General features: G+C 34.4%; 3 protein-coding genes across 4 annotated transcripts; 1 reads left to right on the plus strand and 2 right to left on the minus strand.

Moving 5' to 3' along the window:
* Positions 1 to 2,795: 2,795 nt before the first annotated feature.
* Positions 2,796 to 7,963, plus strand: LOC102598948 (uncharacterized). 2 transcript variants are annotated; one of them, XM_015309227.1, is made up of 4 exons: positions 2,796 to 3,424; positions 5,300 to 5,449; positions 5,576 to 6,262; positions 6,646 to 7,963. In XM_015309227.1, exons 1-4 carry the CDS (start codon positions 3,086 to 3,088, stop codon positions 7,768 to 7,770), a joined length of 2,301 nt encoding a protein of 766 aa, XP_015164713.1. In that variant the 5' UTR covers positions 2,796 to 3,085; the 3' UTR covers positions 7,771 to 7,963. The 2 variants fall into 2 exon arrangements, with proteins under 2 accessions (XP_015164713.1, XP_006348445.1); XM_006348383.2 differs by having other exon boundaries at positions 2,797 to 3,424; positions 6,649 to 7,963.
* A 3,199-nt stretch (positions 7,964 to 11,162) lies between these two features.
* Positions 11,163 to 12,189, minus strand: LOC102599269 (uncharacterized protein At5g39865). Its single transcript, XM_006348384.2, has one exon. The coding sequence runs from the start codon at positions 12,140 to 12,142 to the stop codon at positions 11,408 to 11,410; it is 735 nt and encodes a 244-aa protein (XP_006348446.2). The 5' UTR covers positions 12,143 to 12,189; the 3' UTR covers positions 11,163 to 11,407.
* A 1,530-nt stretch (positions 12,190 to 13,719) lies between these two features.
* LOC102584076 (putative phosphatidylglycerol/phosphatidylinositol transfer protein DDB_G0282179) lies at positions 13,720 to 19,337 on the minus strand. The gene is made up of 4 exons (XM_006348507.2): positions 19,135 to 19,337; positions 17,475 to 17,576; positions 15,173 to 15,330; positions 13,720 to 14,139 (listed from the first exon to the last, which is right to left on the minus strand). Exons 1-4 carry the CDS (start codon positions 19,334 to 19,336, stop codon positions 14,020 to 14,022), a joined length of 582 nt encoding a protein of 193 aa, XP_006348569.1. The 5' UTR covers position 19,337; the 3' UTR covers positions 13,720 to 14,019.
* Between the last annotated feature and the right edge of the window lie 366 nt (positions 19,338 to 19,703).

Genomic DNA, 19,703 nt, shown 5'->3' on the forward strand with positions numbered 1-19,703 from the left:
GTTTATTAATAAAAATAAAATAAGATAAAAGGGTGCTTCATGCATTCCCATTCCTTATTTCATGCAAGTGGTTTACGTACCATGTTCTTCCTTGAATTAGTCAATTTTTCAATTTTTAAAAAATGTCAAAAACAAGATGATTAATTTTTTTAAAGCAAATTGAAAATACAATAATAATAATATATATTCTATGGTCTAGAAACCAAATAATACTTTATGAATTCGAGTTTGAATTTTTATTATAATATAATGATTTTAATTTATTGAGTCCAAAATTTATTATTTAATTATACTTTTTAAGTTAAATTTTATATATATTATATTCGCCTTTAATAACTACTAGTTATATATTTTAGAATATAAAAAAAAATACATTACACATTGATATTTGCAAGTCATATCGAAAATAGTATTTCTACATAGTAATTATTAAATTGATTTTCTTAAACACTGCAAGTTAATTATTTATTCTTTTACAATAGTTAATTAATTATTAATACACGTTAACTTGACACACCATATCGAGCATATAATAGTTATTTCTTTGTATGTACGTAATACTTCCCAATTAAGTAAGCTTTAATTTTCTAATTAAATACTAAATGCAAGTTAGTTTTTTTCCCTACAACTATTAATTATATCTAAAAAAACACCAAAAAACTATATTACATATTATTTTGCACAACCCTAACATAGTTATTTTCTTTGCATGTAAGTAACATGCATTAATTAAGTAAGCTCTAATTTTTCTCTTTATGTACACTAACTTATACTACTAATAATGTGTTTAAACCACTAATAATCTAGTCATTTATATAGATTATAACAATTTTAATATACTTTGTGTTCACGTAAGTTTTATTACCAAACAAAATATCACTATATCCTCTTTTTTTTTTTTCTTGGTTTCACACTCGTTGGTCATAAAATCGAAAATCTTTACTTCTAAAAGTAAAGCACTCCATATAAAAAACAACTCTATTTTATATGTTTGAATTTAAAATTTCTGATTAAGAACATAAAGATAATTAGGATTGGACGTAAGTTTCCAAAAAATTAATTATTAAATCAAATCAAAATTTATTGTGTCAAAGTTTGATTTACCGTATCTGAATGGATTTTGAGAATTTGGTATTCGATATCTACTTTCAATTACTAATTATTGAAATCGATCTTTGAAAATAACGATATGAATATCGAGTGTTTATTATGTCAAAGAGAAAAGTTGGTCATAAAATCAAAAAATTTCACTTTAAAAGTAAAGTATTCCATATCAAAAGCAACTCCATTTTACGTGTTTGAATTCAAAATTTCTGATTAAAAACATAACGTTAATTAGGATAGGACGTAAATCACCAAAAATCAAATTATCGAATCGAATCGAATATTACCATTTCGAAAATGGATTTATTGTATCTAAATGAACTTTGAAGGTTCGATATTCAATATCTAATTATTAAAATTAAAATTTTAAAAATACTGAATAGAATATCGAACGTCCAACCGTAGAGATTATTACTATCCAACCAACTACTATACAAACTTTGGTGGTTTCTAATTAAGTTGTGTTTTAATATGAGACAAAATATCAATAATTTTCCAAGGTTTCAACTAACCTAATGTTTGATTATGATAAAGAAAACTACAATACAAGTCAACTCCATTGTTCACACGCCGTTTTATATGCAAAATCACAATCAACACTTTCACCGACCCACTATATATCCTCTTCTAACCACCCACCCCCACGAGTATATCCATGGTGGGTGGACCCCGCGATGAAATCGGATTTATATATACCGTATAATTTTTTGAAGATGAATATTGATAAGACGATCAAAGGTTATGAAGTGACGAGTGATATATAAAACATAATCCTCATTCATAATCGATAGTAATTTTGATAAGATCGTTAAAGATTGTAATGAATGATAATTCGGCGAGAATTTATCTAGACAGTTAAATATAGTTTGAAAGATCGTGAAAAAATATGACGGATTTTTTCATTCATTTTTCAAGAGTTTTTTTTAAGAAAATGAATTATTAGAGATTACGACGAATAATAAGAAATTCTATATTCAAAATTATAAACGTTTTTCACAAAATTATTAAAAGATTGTGGACCTAATTGTGATGGATGATAAGTAATTTTTCATTCATTTATCAAAATTAGTTTTTCTAAAGAATTATTAAAGATTATAATGATTAATAAGTAATCCTATATTTATAATTATAATTTTTTTTTCACAAAATCATGTAAGATTGTAATGGTCGATAGATAACTCTCTCCATTCATAATCACAAATATTTCTCACAAATTCATAATCATATCTAAGTTTTTTTTTTTTTTATAAGATTATTAAAAATTATAGTTAGTGCAAGTATTCCATTTTCCACAATTGAAAAAAAATCTAGTTTGAGTTTTATAAATAAAATATAATCCTTTAGTTCTTTTTATTTGTCATGTTTCATTTCTCGAGTATTAAATCGTATGAATTTTGATCAGCATTTTAAGATACATTCTTTTAGTTTTTCAATATCTAAAATCTGCGTTTAGTTTTAAAAATTAGTTAGTTAACTCTCACGAAGCAAAATATGACAAACATAAATAAACAAAATGAGTAAAAAACATCAATAATCTACTCAATATAATTTCGTAAAATGTTAGTACCACAAATTTACTATAATACAGATACCGAACATCGAAAAAAACAAACCAACAAAGAAATTCCTCACAAGAACCCAAAAAACACATACATCACACACTTGATAACCTTGGTTTAACCTCCCCTAGCTTTTGCTCTCTCTCTCTCTCTCTCTTTCAATATATTTATGTCAAAAACAAATATACAAAGCACATATTTTGTATATTCCTCTCTCTCTAGCTGTGTTTTCTTGGAAAATCCTTTGAGAAAATTTGAAAAAAAAAATCAGTTTTTTGCCCTTTCAAGCCAACCCCATTTCCCTAAAAACTGAAAAAAATCCATGTAGTCCTCACGGATCTTTCAATTCCAGCACAAAATCCAAGATTCTTGAAAAAGGGTGTTGAAAAAATCTGAACTTTCTGGCATTTTTGGTGTGAGAAATGGTGGTGAAGATGATGAAATGGCGTCCATGGCCACCTCTCATTTCTAAGAAATTTGAGGTAAAGATTTTTGTAGGAAAGGTTGAAAATTTGGTGTGTGAGGTGGCTTCTAGCGGTGGTGTTGCGGTGGAGATCAGGTGGAAAGGACCACCAAAAATAGCTTTGAGTTCTTTTATAAAGACAGTGAAAAGGAACTGTACTAGAGAAGAAATGGTGAAAAATGGACCAAACGGTGGCGTTTTGGTGGAATGGGATGAAGAATTTCAGAGTTTATGTAATTTGTCTGGTTATAAAGACAATGTGTTTCATCCATGGGAGATTGCCTTCACTGTGTTGAATGTGAGATTCTTCAGTTTCTCTTTAGATTTTAGAAATTTTTTATTCAGATTCATATTTAATGTCTTGCCTTATATTTACTTTAGATCTTTTATGGAGTAGTAACTTTGACCTTATCTCTTTATGGTTTGATTAGGATTGGTTGAAATTATGTTTAATTGTTTTTAGGGGTAGATGAAAGTGATGTGATCTATTGAAAATGAGTTTTCTTGATGTACTTGGATGGATATGTTGAAAATTTACCTCAATTTGTTTATATGGTTTGATTTTAGATGGATTGATAACATTGTAGAAAAAGATGTCACTATATGTCTCAGTTGGTTGGTTGCGACTCTCATCTTGTTGGTGAAGGTTCGATTCCCTACATTGTAATCCCGCCCCATTTCTCCTTTCCCTACTCCCAATTTTTAAAAAGAATAATCATTTTTGTGGTGATTGCTTGTAGAAAACTATGCCTAAAGCTACCTTTTTTTTTGTTCAAAATCTATTTTGAAGGCTCTACCATCTGTTTTTTTGATAATTTCTAGGGGAACATCTTATTCTTTATATGACTTTGAAGTTTGAACCAAGTCGAGTGGTTATTGTGTTTGTTTGCTGTCATAAGAAAGATTCTGGTAGTTATGCTTACATGGTCTAAGATGATGGAAACCAAGAAGTTAAGGAACATTTTTATAGAGTTTTGTCGTTATGAAGCCACCACACAATGAGATTTATGCTGCTTCCACTTAGGTAGTTAGTGCTACGAGATACATATTTGTCGCATTGCATCCATTGCGTAAGCTAAAAGTTCCTCCTCTTGATTATCTTAATGATTTGTTGGTGGAACTTTTGTCGTCTTGCATCTGTCGGTTGCCTTGTTTCAGTGCTAATACCTGCCTATTTTGTTACTTTCTTACTGTATGGATGTCGTAGATAGTAAATTTTGTTTGCTTGGATTCTCTAGTGCCTTCCTTTAAACGCGATAGTAAGTTTATGTCGGAAGGCTGGAAACGAGATGTAATTCTTTCTATTAGTGTAGTCTAATAGATGGCTTGTCTTTTCTTTAGTGGTTCAAGAAAATCTAAAGGACCGTTTTTGTTTGTAATGCGGTTCGTTTTGTCATTGACATCTCCTAGATCTACAACAAACTTGTGGGCTTAAACAGTAATCCATTAAATGAAACTGAGATTTAGAGATTGAACTAAGAAGAAGATAGATGACTTATTTTGTTTCTTCCGGATCGCTTGCTACTTATAAATGAATACTAAACATTGGATGGTTGTAAGTACATGCATCCAATATGGCTTATTAGGTTAAAAGGGCGGTGCTCCGATTCTTTCACATTACATCATAGCCAACTTTATAAAACTTAGTCCTCCGAATCCGCACTCATAACACTCATGATCCCCGTAAGTTGGTAACACATGGGAACATCAACAACAATAACAACAAACCTAGTCTAATTCCACAAGTGGGGTCTAGGGAGGGTAGGATGTACGTTGAGACCTTACCCTTACCTTTGTGCGGTAGAGAGACTGTTTACGAAAGACCCTTGACTCAAAAGAAGTGAAATCAAAGCAATATTGAATAAGAAAATAATGAAAACAAAATATCAAGATGAACAAAGCAAAAGAAGCAACAAGTAGTATTAAAAATTAAAGAATAAGCTACTATGCGAATACTAACTAATACTACATAGGGAGAAGATAGGCCGATGGAAATTGTTGAAAAATTTAATGTTGATTATTAGCTATATTATCTTCCAGATTTATTTTTTTCAAATCTACACAAGCATCTCAGTTTCTATATCTGTGAACTGATTTATGGTTTCTGCCAGTTTTAATGTTTGCTCAAGGTTTAATTTTTGGAGTTCATCTGTTGATTCTTTTTCTGCTCCAGGGTATGAATGGGAAGAATAAGGCACCTATTGTTGGTTCAGCTGTCTTAAATGTTGCTGAATTTGCTGCCAAGATAGAGGAGAGAGAATTTAAACTGAACATTCCACTGGTTGTTCCAGGGGGTGCTTCCGATACTCGGCCCATGCTTTGTGTATGCTCCTTTTATTTCATGAGTTAATTTCTTACAATAACATGTTATTTGTACTGCTACCCTCCTCAAAGACCTATTCCCCCTTGTTATTATTTTTACTTGACTTGATCTCGACATGTCATGCAGATATCGCTTAGCTTGTTCGAACTAAGAGCTACCCAAGAGTCAACAGAGTTGGTTCAGAGGCCACTAGCTCCTGTCCAATCTCCAGCACGGTCCGTAGAAACTCCACCAGTAGAAAAGGATGAGCTTTCTGCGCTCAAAGCTGGCCTCAGAAAGGTTAAAATATTTACGGAGTATGTATCAACTCGGAGAGCAAAGAAAGCTTGTCGAGAAGAGGAGGGTAGTGAAGAAAGAAGCTCAGCGAGGAGCGAAGAGGGGGAATATGCATATCCTTTTGATTCTGAGTCCAATGATGAGTATGAAGAAGGAGAGTCAGATGAGGCAAAGGAGGATCCTACTGTTAGGAAGTCATTTAGTTATGGTCCATTGGCTTATGCGAATTGTGCAGGAGTTTCTTTTCATTCTAGTACAAGGGTCAACGGTGAGGGTGAGGATTGGGTTTACTTTAGCAACCGTAGATCAGATGTGGGCTGCTCACAAATGGATGACCAGGTCACCTGTGCTTCTGATCTTGTAGTTTTGCAGAATTCAAAGCGCAGTATCCTTCCTTGGAGGAAGAGGAAACTGAGCTTTAGATCTCCTAAATCGAAGGGGGAACCGTTGTTGAAGAAGGATAATGGGGAAGAAGGTGGAGATGATATTGACTTCGATCGTCGGCAGCTCAGTTCTGATGAAGCTCTTTCATTTGGGGTAAGATCTATAGCCTCTCTTTTAACAGACATTCTACTTTGTAATTTTGTCTGTACTGGCTATCCAAAAGCCAAAATTTGGATTAGGATTATACTTTGATCTTGTTGCTCATACTACTTGGACATCTGCATAAAGCATCCTTGCCTAGTAATTATATGTAGAGTTCACGAAGAGCACTTTAGCAAATAACATTTCCATTTCTAGAGTATGTTGAATCAAATGAGAGTAGTTAGAATTAGAACGTATATCTTAGGCAGTAATTTTCTTACCTTATACATCTAATGAGTCCATATTGGTGCTTGACGCTTTCTCAAATAATCTAATAAATCTTCTACTTTGAGGCCACTTCATTATTTTTTACATGTCAATTTGATATTGTCTAGCAGCTGTACAAGGTGGAGGAAGACTCGACTGCTAATCGATCTTCAGTATCTGAGTTTGGTGATGACAATTTTGCTGTTGGCTGTTGGGAACAGAAAGAGATAGTAAGTCGGGATGGACACATGAAGCTTCAAACTCAGGTGTTCTTTGCTTCTATTGACCAGCGCAGTGAACAAGCTGCTGGAGAAAGTGCATGCACAGCCCTTGTGGCTGTGGTTGCTGATTGGTTGCAGAACAATCGCGATCTCATGCCAATTAAATCACAGTTTGATAGCTTAATTAGAGAAGGTTCATTAGAATGGAGGAAACTTTGTGAAAATGAGACATACAGGGAACGGTTCCCTGACAAACACTTTGATCTGGAGACGGTCCTTCAAGCCAAAATTCGCTCCATATCTGTCGTGCCAGGGAATTCCTTTGTCGGTTTTTTCCACCCTGATGGGATGGATGAGGGAGGATTTGATTTCTTGCATGGTGCCATGTCATTCGACAATATCTGGGATGAAATTAGCCGCGCTGGATTACAGTATGCTTCTGTGCGTGAACCACAAATCTATATCGTCAGCTGGAACGATCATTTTTTTGTCCTGAAGGTTGAAGCTGAAGCTTACTACATCATCGATACCTTAGGTGAAAGACTCTATGAAGGCTGCAATCAAGCTTACATTCTGAAGTTTGATAAGGAAACAACCATCTATAAACAGCCGGACACTACACAGTCCACAGAAGAAAAACCTGCTGTGGATCAGCAAACTATTTCTACCACAGCGGAGACAAAACTTAGCGATGGTCCTCATACAAATGCAACGCATGGTTCTCTAGAGAGTGAAGCTGTGAACGAAACAGATGAACCATCGAAGGCTGAGAGCGTAGAAGAAATTATCTGTCAAGGCAAAGAGTCATGCAAAGACTACATCAAGAGTTTTTTGGCTGCCATACCAATCAGGGAACTGCAGGCAGATATCAAGAAGGGTTTGAAAACATCAACCCCTCTTCATCAGCGGCTTCAGATTGAACTTCATTTCACTCATTTACAACAACAACCACTCATAACTACTCCGGCAATAGAGATAGCAACGGCTGCACAAGAACTGCCTGCAGTTGCAATGACTGAGATCTCGGTGTAAGAGTCTTTTCAACTGTAAATTTTAAGAAGTGTGTGATAGTTTCTAACTAGTTTTCGTTCTGTCGTTAGTGATGTTTTGTGTTGCATTAGAGTAAAGATAGTGTTAAGTCTTTTAGGGAAGTAAAAGTTTGTAAATCAACCTTCTGTCTTGAACTTATAATAGATGGTTTTTAACTTCTGTTTTTGTACTATCATTGCATACCTTACATAATTGGCATACATTAATTAGAGCTCTTGTTTTGAAGATGATTTGTTCCATAGATGGTAAGAAAGTTAAATAGAATGTTCAAAAGTTGATTTATCTGATTTATGTTGTGTGCATAGTAAGTTGAAGGGGAGATCTTGGAGCAACGATAAGTTGTATTTGTCTGACCTATTGGTTATAGGTTCGAACTGTGTAGTATTTGTGTGACCTATAGGTTACAGATTTGAACTGTGGATATCACATCGCCTTGGGGTTCAACCCTTCCTCAGATCTTGTGACCTATAGGCTACATGTTCGAGTTGTACAATTAGTCACCGTTACTTGTGTTAAAATAGACTGTTGACATTACATTTCTTTGGGTTTTCACCCTTCTTCAAATTCCAACCATTCGAGTCGTTGAATTAGTCATTGATACTTGTGTCAGAGTAGGATGCAGACATAGCATCCCCTTGGAGTCTAGTCCTTCTTTCACATTTCTTTGGGTTTCGGCCCTTCCTCAAATCCTACAACTGTTCGAGTCATTGATACTTGTGTCAGAGTAAGTTGTTAACATCGCATCCCATTGTGGTCCAACACAAACCCAATCCTTTTGTGTGAACGCGAGATATTTCGTGCACCGCATTTTTCAGTTTCTAGTTTTGCAATGGTGCTCATGTGATGTGATGTTCCATGTTACTTTTGTTAGCTGTAAAGTTGAGATCCTTTCTTCCAAGTTAGTTCCTCGTGCACATGAAGAGATTCTTTCTTCAATGTTCAACTTGAGAATATCAAGGCATATCCTTCCAAGCTTCATAATGATGGTCAACATAAGCGAGGCAGCTTGTGGCTTAGAAATTATGTATAACAGAATCGAATAACAGAACAAACCTTATCAATATTCGGATGATAGATTTTGGTGAGGAATCGAACCTGTAAATAGTATGCAACTTGATCAATGACTGAATTAATAGCAGCAACAAAAATAGCACAAACTTAATTCACATTTTAATTTTTACAGCAAGAACACACATAATCCCTACAACCAATATGTGATCAACCCTACATACTGCATATAGGTAAAAGCCCATGATCATTTAGGAAGGGGCAACCCTCATGCAAAACCATGAAGGAAATTTGTCTATGAATCCCCAAGCATTTATGGGCAAGCAACATAGGGAATCATAGCATCTCAAGACCTGAGGCATCTTGTCCTCCAAGCGAGGTTCAAAAATGTGTCATGGTTGCAACTCAGTTCCCAGGAAAGTAAATTCAAGAGATGCTTATAAGATAAAATATGAGCCAAACTGAAAAAGTATCTGCAGAGTTCATGATATACTATCATCTTGGGAGTTAAAACCCCCTGATACACTTAATGTTGCCCCAGGAAAAACAGCCTGAATTAATATATTCATCACGAACAGGATTTATAAGGGGGGAACCCACCCCCACCCCACCACACACACACAAAATCACTTTTAAAAGATTTGCACTTTGCCATCAATATTCTTAAAAGATGTGACGTGATTCACGAAAACTCAATAATTTTTTTCTTCCCAAATTAAATTGTTTACTAAATATTTAAAATTTATAAGCTTTAAATTCTGACTCGATTTTTCCTTGTTTCACAACAAAGTTCCAAAATTAGTGGTTTTCTATTGATTTCCTAAAGTGAAGCAATGATCACTACAAGTTGAGAAAATTCATGACTTTATCTGAAATATTCCCATCATATTAGGGTCCTATTAGAATATACCTAACTTTAAGAAATATGCTTGAATTACCAATGCACTTGGACTTGACTCATTTTTATTTTATTCTTTTGAAATTGAAAAAAAAATATGATAATGTATTTGAAGTGATTGAAAAGGACTGTTTTGGTTTTTAGTTTGGTGTATGCAAAGAACATTCTAGCAATTTAGATATATTTAAAGAACTTTCTTAATCTATAGGATCCATTCAAATCAATGGCGGAATCAGGTAGGGTTAAGGTGTTTATTTGGAAACTTACACTATTTGTACGTGATTAAAATTGTTGTATGTATATATAATAGATGTTGAGCCCTGTTAGAGTTTCTTCGTGTATTTACTTTTCATATTTTGAACCCTATAGTAAAAATTCTAACTTGCCTCTGATTTGACCTTGTAAGAAATACTGCCTTCGCCCTTGCTTGTAGAAGTTTCGAACTCCAACACATTGTGTTTTTTTATTTTTTTCGTGTTTTAGCTATGAATATTTTTTATTTAGTTTTATTGTTGCATTAAAAATAATTATTTTTTATATGCACACGTGGCAAAGGTTTTGACAAGAATTATTCTCACATTAACTATTCATTAAGCCCATTAAGTTCATAAATTTTGGATTGGGCCTATTTTCTTGAAGTGTCCACTGGACTTTGAATGGTCTCTTAAATCCATTGTTCACTAGGTTACACATGATGATTTACGAGAATGACCTTAGAAGTGGACAGTCTTGAACTTTCGACCCCGCTTGTTTCATGGATAAAATTTTAAGTTAATTTTTTTTTAACGTTTGGCCTTTTTTGCTCATGGATCAAGCGGGGGCTAAAAAGTCCAACACCATTAATTTTCGAGGTCATTGGGTGTAATTTCCTAGTTGTATCCATAGTTCATTTTGGTTATACACATGAGCATTTAAGCTATGTCTTAATTTTATAGTTTATTTTTTGCACATTTACTCTCTTTCGAACAACTTCAAATGTTCTGAAGTTTCATATGATTGATGTTGAGACATTTTCGTCTAAAGTTTACTTAAATTTAACAATTTTTGCCCTACTTCAATCGTTTATGTTTGTACTTACTTTTGACTAACATCGATCCTATGTTATTCAAATAAGGTACCCCGTGAAATTTTTACGCCATAACTAGGAAGATAATTGTTCCATTATTTTTATTTTTTTTAATAATAAGATGCAAAAGCTCTTTCAAATTTGCATCATATTGGGCCAAATCAGTTCAGATTGTAGCCCACTAGCCCACCTCATTGATTCTTAGTGGGCTGATTTTAATCAAACAGCTAGTTGTTAAGCCCAATCATTTTGCCAATATTAAGATTATATTCCGTCTGGTAGAATGATCAAGGTACGTGTAAGTTGGCTCAAACATTACTGTTACAAAAGGTAATTAAAAAGGACAATGCCACAAGAAATGTTTAGTCTTAAATTAGCTAAAAGATTTATATATCTCTTGTACTGATTCTAAGTCAACCATAAACATTAGTTACATGTAGTCTAACATAAATGACATCTCGATGCACGAAGCGTTTCACGTTCGTGTAGATCTCTAAGGACCACACTCCCAAAAGGTGTAATGCAAATAGTTTACTCTAACTCAAACAAACATCATTGGCTCCATGGCTCGAACCTTATGACTTAGTAATACTGAAACAACTTTACTGAAGCTTCAAGATGATACTATATTTACAAGAAGATGGCACCTAACTACAAACAGGACACTTGATCAATCCATTTTCGTTACATTTTGGACATCGAATTCGATATCCATTAGTATCTTTACCTTGATCTTGATCTATGATCTTGCAACATCCATGACAACTCAAACACAAAACAAATCTAATCCCACAACAACCATTACATGGAAAATTTGAAGAAATTAAAGGAATGTCATGTAATAGTTTCTTTAAAATCCCTTGTTCATGAAGTCCAACAACTTCATTAGCTCTACCAATGTCTCTACCTTTAATAAACAATCTTGGAGGGACAATTCTTCCTCCAAGAATCCTCCACAACTCCTCTCTATACTCGATGTGCATGGATACATCTCGTTCATAGTAGACAACACGAAAGCTTTCTAGTAGGAATCGAATCATGTTGCAATCCTCAAACGTCTTCCTTATCCCTCTTAGGCTCGTTGTGTAGAGAATGATCGCGTCTTTTCCTCCTTGTGGACACTTGTATTCAAAATCACACAAGAGTTTGTTTTCCTCCATAGTGTTTGATTCTTGAAAAAGATGATGAGTTTCATATTCACATGTAGTCTCTTGATGATCAACATCATTTGCAAGATCAATGTTTTGACAAAGCATCTTATTGTCATGTTGTGTGTTTGTTGTTAGTTGACTTTGGAGATGTTTGGTTGGATGATTTACTTGGAAAACTAATGTTGGAAGGGATTTGATTTTCCTTAGAATTCCTCCATTGATGTTTTTCATCTCCTCTTTTCCTTTCTTTGTTTGTTTCTACAAAGAAAAGAGTTGAGTAACACTTTTGTCTACAACTAAATTTTGAAGGTATTAATGAAAGGGGGATTGAAAGGGACTTTGAAAAAGCAATGTACAAAAAAGGCTATTTGTTACTAACTTTTTGAACTTTTTAATGATGACAACTAAATTGACAAACATATGTAAGGAAAAAAAAAGAACATGTTCAAAAGTTGGTTTAAATTGACCATATCCATATGCCAAGGACTTATTAGTAATTTTACTAAGTACAAATGGTTGAGGTGGACCTCTATGATTGGTTTATGTGTAGATAATTTTACCATGAAGATCGGGACAATTCATCTGAATCAAGTGTTTTTGACGTGGAAGGTAATATGTATGTGAAAATTTACTACCATTTCAACAAATTAGTACTAGATCTAAGCTCACAATTTTCAAGATTCAATGAGTATAGCGTCAAGAACCTTAGATGTCAAACGTAAAGTCCTGAAATCACATCCATATGGGGAGGACCTTTCAATAATTTCACCCGCGTACAATGTCTAACGTGGACCTTTATGATTGGTTTAAACCAAGGAAAGATGTAAAGTATAACTAACTAACTATTACGTTCATCCATCCCACTATCTTTAGTTCAGTCCTTATATATGTGTTAACAAGTTCATTAAATAAGTATAAATACTTGATTCAGAACCAAGTTAACCAAACTATCTTAGCATCCAAAACTTGAACTCATGTAATTCAATTCCTGAATTCATTAACTCAAGCATTTTGATGATTTCACCATGAAAAATGGGCGCAAATCTAATTCTTCAACGGCATGTCTATCTGAACTCAATATATTTTTGACGCTAAGCATAGTATATACATGCGAAAATCCACTAAAAATTATGTTAGATCTTCACCCATGATTCTTAAGTTATAATAAATTGAATGCTAAGAAACTTAAAGATTGGATTGATCATTATATTAAAATTCTAAATCCGCCGCATGACAGACAAAGTAGAAGGTGTCAATGGGACCAAATTGGGTATAGGGGACAAGGTGTGCCACAAGCAATAATACAATCACAAGGGATGCAAAGCAATTTCTTTTTATCAGTTAGAAAGTTTGGAGGATGTAAAGCAATAATAGTGACTCAAAACATCTTTTTGCTTGTTGAGCATGGCCTGTTCTCAACAAGTCAAAAAGCCAAAAAGCAAAACCCCTTATATGATGTTGATTTGACAAGTTAACTAGAAACATAATCAATAGTTTCTTTTGGATATATTCCTCTTCTCATAAAGAAAACTAATTTATAGTGGGGGCACTTTAGTCTCAAAAACTACACAACCCCTCTCCAAACAAGCATCCAGTGGAATCTAGGTATCCACGACGTTGGAGTGATAAGAGCACAACACGTGATGTTTCAATAAGGGAAAAACACGTCAATGATTCAAACTTTGGCGTGTGTTCTATGGTTTTCCACAACATGGTGTCAGGTACCCACATTAGGACCTTGACTAGTTGGGATTTGCACCACATAAGATAACAAAGTTTTTTCATATACAAGACTCGAACTCGAGACCTCTGGTAAATGGAGGAGAGATCCTATCCATCCAGAAACCTCTTATTCAGACTCTTAATAGTGCCACATAACCTCAAGGATGCAACATAAAACACCTCCTTCAGGCTTAATAGCAAAAGACAAGCAGCATCACTTAGGGACAAAGAAACACAGTTCTCTTGAGTTTCTGAGTAAACCAGTACTAATTAAGAGGTACAAGAAAAAGCCACAGAACACATAATACTTCACAAAATACAAGTACTACACATTAAGCAGAAACAGTTCTGGAGAACCATTATTTGTCACTAGGTTCTTGGACCACCTAGCTAGATGCTGATAAGGCCTGGGATTCGTCAAACAAACTGATGCTGAAGCTAAAAGTTATGCATGACAGTTGCTTATTCTTTTCATCCACCATCTTCATTGTCAGAGTGTATGATCCCTGAATTTTAAAAATAAAACATTTCAGTATGCTTAATGTTCGAGACTGAGGCGTAGTTGTTGTATGGTTAAAGGCAGCAGTGGAAGCTTTTCTTCCAATTTAAACAGGGAACACCAAACATAGACAACTAATCATGATACATAAATCAGAATCTGAACAATCAATAAATATGAAGTAGATGCAATTGGAAAAGGCATCTTCATACAATATATTGGATGGTTTTTATCAACAAAAAAAAAAAATATTGCACTGGCTTGAATGTGGTTTAAATTCTAGAAGGCTTCCTGCTGAAAAGGATGAAGGGCAATAACAGAAGCAAAAAGGCAACAAAATCTACAAAAATGGCAAGCAAAATGACAACAAATCTAAAGGTTGTATTCCCTGTATTCCTCAAACTAGCTTTTTTTTTTCTTTTGAGATAACTTTACTCCCCGAGGGCCATAGCGCACGATTCTTAACGTTTGGTGGATAATGCCCCCCTGATGGGTGTGACCTCGTGGCCAACGAAGTGGGTTGAGAACCATGAAGTCTCAGGTTTAGATCTCAACAGAGACAAAAACCACTAGGTGATTTCTTCCTCTCTGTCCTGGCCTTAGTGGACAGAGTTACCTAGTACATATTGGAGGGAGGTGGCAGGTATCCCATGGGATTAATTGAGGTGCATAAAAGTTGGCCCCGACACCAAGGTAATTATAAAAAAATGCCCACCCTGCCCTTCAACCTTTCTCCACTTAAATACCAAGATTTTGCTCGTTGCAAGGTCAAAACTATGACGTAGACCCAACTCACATCATCTGCTGCACTGTTTCCACAACACCAAAGCCCCAGGGCCCCATAGCTTTACATTATCCCAGAACTAGACCCCACTCCTTTCCCAAAGACGCACAGAGGATTAGGGTCTGAAGACTTGTAAGAACTAAGCAGCTCAAGAAATGGATAGATGATTATGTTGTTTTAAAAAATTTATGTAGAACGAAATTAGCAAGGGATTATAACAAGGATAGATCAAAATTGAATCAGAAAGTTGACTCACAGGTGGAGTAAATCCAGGCAACTCTTGTGAGTGGGAAATGACGAAATCACCGGATGCTGGGCAAGATGTCTCTTTACAAAGATCGATGGTCTCTTGGTGGACATGAAAGAACAAATAGTTGACATCAATCACCAGCTTTCCTCCAGTGAGATTCCTACCTGCAAGGACAATTAATACTTCTAGTCAACAAATACTTTCTACCATATTTTTAAACTTCCATTTTCCTGTCCAGAAAGGGTACAGAAAAAATAGTATACTATGTCGGGGGCCCATTGGTCATATGAAAACAAAAGCTACTTCTAAAGGAATTGCAGAGACATTTACTCCACGAAAATGAAAAAATTCATAAATGGTCACTGACACCCGTGCCTCAAGCAAGATCCTTAGATATAATGAACAAACCATAGGCTAGACAAAATTTCCCACCAAACAACAAATTGATAACACATAAATGTGATCAGTTCTCATCACAACAATGAGAGTTTTACTGCTTGCTCAAGATAAAAATAGAATCGGGCAATACTATGCATGGGTGCGAAAATCCAATCAAGAAACAAGCATGCCGTTGCCTTGTACTTTAGTCTTTATAAGCACAAGTTTAACTGTCTTAAGACTCTTAGGAGTTGGATTTATGATGGATACATCCAAAGATGGGTTGAACTTCAAAGTCTTACTTTGATAGAGCAAAAAAAAGGAGAAGTCTATTAATCCGGTTAATCTAGAAAACCTAGAGGTTTTGCGGGAAAACCATAAAAGCCAAAGACATATGAACCAAAATGTTAACTTAAGAAAAAGGAACCTTAAAGTTAACTGAATACTTGCTGAGGTAGTCAAACTGCTTACAACAAAAAGACTCTTAAAAAAGTCCTTAACAAACTGCAATCACTGATTCTTCACAATCAGCAAATTAAAAATATAAGAGAACTCCTAAGAAAGCTGAGAAACAAACACCTAGATTGATAAAGTAGTAATGTAACAGCAACAGGGAGTTGCATTATGAAGCTTGGTAAGCTAATAAAAATAAAGAACCAAATGAAAATCAGATTTACTGTGGTATGATCAGCTTACCCTTGGGTTAAAAAACATGTGTCTTCATGTTGTTGATTGGCTGGATCAATAGAAACTCTATCCAAGCCTCTCCACCTTTTCTTTCCCTTTTTTTATTTTTTCTGCGCCTACTGAAGTTTCTTTTACATGCAACTCCCTAAGCACTGATTACATTCGGAGAACACTTCTGCTGCCTAGAGAATCCAATCAACCCCAGTATATTGGCTAAATGCGAGGATTGTGTTCTTTTTTCCCTCTCATTCTTCACAGAAAACTAGGATTAAATCCAAAACTTCTTTATCTTTCTCCTACAGTGTTTAATTTTTGGAAATTCTCAGTTATAGCCTGTTTAACCAAGCTTCAAAAGACTGTTTATTTTGGGAAGTGCTTATTGTCACAAGTGTTTATTTTGGAGAAGTACTGTTGGAGAGTAACAATTTGTGTATGGCTATAATTAATTTAAAAGCATTTTAGCCAATATTAGGGCATCAATTTGGGCTTAGCTAAAGCCCTTTTTCCCCTAAAAGCTTGGACAAACACTAAAATAAGAACTTAAAAGAAACACTTTCAGCTTCCCAAAAGCTTGGCCAAACAGCCTATTAGTCATCCATTGTATAATTGTCAAAATCCTACAAAAATAACTTTCTTCAAGACTATTTACTATTATGCCAAAAGTTCCAAAAGAATTATCTGGTTCATATTCACAAATTTTTCGTTCTTGCTCATAAACTAGTGTATTCTTTGCTCTTTGAAGGAGCTTTGATTATGAATTCCCACAACCTCGCTGGAGATGTCTTTAGCCCTATGGTGACTTGATAAAGGGAGCACGAGGAAGGGATTTCATCTCAAATCAATTTCAAGGCCTATGTTCAGTAAGAGGGAAAATAACATGTTGAGTGCTATAGACAAGTGTACTCCACGTAAGTTCTTCTCCAGGAATATCATGAAATTGTGTTCCCTACTTTTATTGCCTTCTCCAATTTTAAGTATATACAATACAATAATCTCAACCAAGCTAGGCATGACACCACTCAATTCCACACAAGCACAAATGCCCAATTGTAAGCAAGACATTCCAATCATTCAACACATTATATGAGATTAACCAATAAAACCGGCATATTATTTATAAGCAAGTGAACTAGTTTATCAAATTAAGTACTCAATCATCAAAGTTCACTAAAATCAACCTATTGTGTTTACATGAATATGATAAAGGAGAAAATAAGGAAGAGATATGCATGTCATTCATTACCTGTGTCTGCAATAATACTGAATGTTGTTGTTCTACCTCCCTTAACAGGATAGGGTGTTATATTTATTTGACTGACCTTAACATCATAATTGGCCTTTTTATCTGCAAACCCAAAAAGCAATTCCATCAGCTGGCATATCATCAGATATATCTATAATAAACTTCCCTCAATGTTCCCCAAAAGAAATTTTTTTCGCTCAATACCGTAGTGGAAGAAACGCTATAATGCTCAATTTCAGTGGAAAAGTTGTCTTCTAAATACAAAGATACCATATTTAACTATCAAAACTAATTCCATACTCCTCCCCAGAGTTGGTGTTCTTTTTGCTTCACGAGAGTAAAAAAATACCACTCTTATAGCACAGAATGATTTTTGTGATCATTTAGAAGTATGAAAAAAAATCACTACCACTTATAGCACTTTCTTCAGGAAGTACAACTTATAGCTTATCATGTATAGTATGTAAATATCTAACAAATTTTATTTCCAAAAACAGAATGAATTTATAGCAAAAAAACTTGTACAAGCTTCCAACATCAGCAAAGGAGATAATTTCAACACGGTACAAGAACAATATCAGAGAAAAATCATCAGCTGCAACAGAAACAAACACAATAAATCACCAAAAATCAGATAGCACAAAATACTAAAAGAAAAAACCCAAAATGGGTATCTACCAAACAGATTCATTCAACAAACAATCAAGAACGAAAAACGACCAAAAAAGTGATAATGGTCAAAAACACACTAAATATAACTTTTTCGCAAGTTTTACATGATAACTGTTCCCTTTTTCTACTTGAACTACAACCATGTATGTAGCAAAACACACCTACTTGAGTAGACGGTGATAGTCTAGGCACAAAAAGGAAACAACTGATAATTGGCCTAATCAGCTTCGCTTCGAGGGGTGATAGTTCAGGTATAAAAAAGAAAACAACTCACAGTCAGGGCCTAAAACTGGCGAAAAAGTGATAGTTCATATGTGTTTTTGACCATTTGACTCTAAAAAAACAAACTAAACTTGTGCAAGCTTCCAACCTTAGCAAAGGAGATAACTTCGAGACGATACAAGCACAATATCATAAAAAAACAGTCAGCTGAAACAGAAACAAACACAACAAATCACCAAAAAATCAGAGAACACAAAATACTAAAAGTACAAAAAATAAAAGGGGAAAAAAAATCATTAAAATTCAAAAACCCAAAATGGGTATCTACTAAACAGATAATCAAACAAAATCTGCATCAAAACCCAGCAAATTTCGGTTCGCATACTGTAAAGCCAACGAACCAATGGCAAAAAAAAAAAAAAAAAAAACACACAGCAATACTCGAAAAAATCTCTAAAATTCAAAAACCCATAATGGGTATCTACCAACCAAACAGATAATCAAGCAAAAGGGATCCAACAAAATCTGCATCAAAACCCCAAAAATAAACAAATTTCGGTTCGCATACTGTAAAGTCAAACAAAAAAAAACTCACTGCAATACTCGAAAAACTCACTAAAATTCAAAAAACCCAAATGGGTATCCACCAAACAGATTCAACAAACAATCAAACAAAGCAATCCAACAAAATCTGTATTAAAACCCCAAAAAATCAAACAAATTTTGCATCGCATACTGTAAAGTAAAAAAAAAAAAAAAAACTCACTGCAATACGCGAAATCGGTGGATTCAGCTGAAGTGAGTGGAGAGACAACACATAGTAAGAAGAGAAGAGTGACGAAGAGTTTCATAGCTGCCATTGCCATTGATTGAAGCAAAGCACAAAAAACGGAAGAGATAATGAAGGAAACAGTAAAAAAAAAAAACACAAGTCTTCTAGTATTTATTACTGGACTTCCAATTATCATTCTAAAATATTACGGAGTCATATTTATATCAAATCAATAAATTTAGGGAAAATTGTATATAATATCAAACTATTAATTCAAATTAAATGTTATAAATATAGTTTGATTTAATTGTACCCTGTATTAAACTGTTGTTATTTCACCTCTCTCCTAGTGAATCTCGCTCGCCACTCTCGTTCTCTCCCTCGCCTCTCTCGTTTTTTATACAAACGCAAGTGTATAAAGTGTGTTTGTGTTTGTATAAAGCGAGAGAAAATTGTATATATTTCCGTTCCCCTCTCTCCCCTCTCCTAGATCTCGCTCGCCACTCTCCCAGATCTCGCTCACTCACTCGCCTCTCTCACTTTATACAATTGATCTTTTTGTA

This window comes from Solanum tuberosum, unplaced genomic scaffold (assembly GCF_000226075.1).
Source record: "Solanum tuberosum cultivar DM 1-3 516 R44 unplaced genomic scaffold, SolTub_3.0 scf00098, whole genome shotgun sequence".
Lineage (NCBI taxonomy): Eukaryota > Viridiplantae > Streptophyta > Magnoliopsida > Solanales > Solanaceae > Solanum > Solanum tuberosum.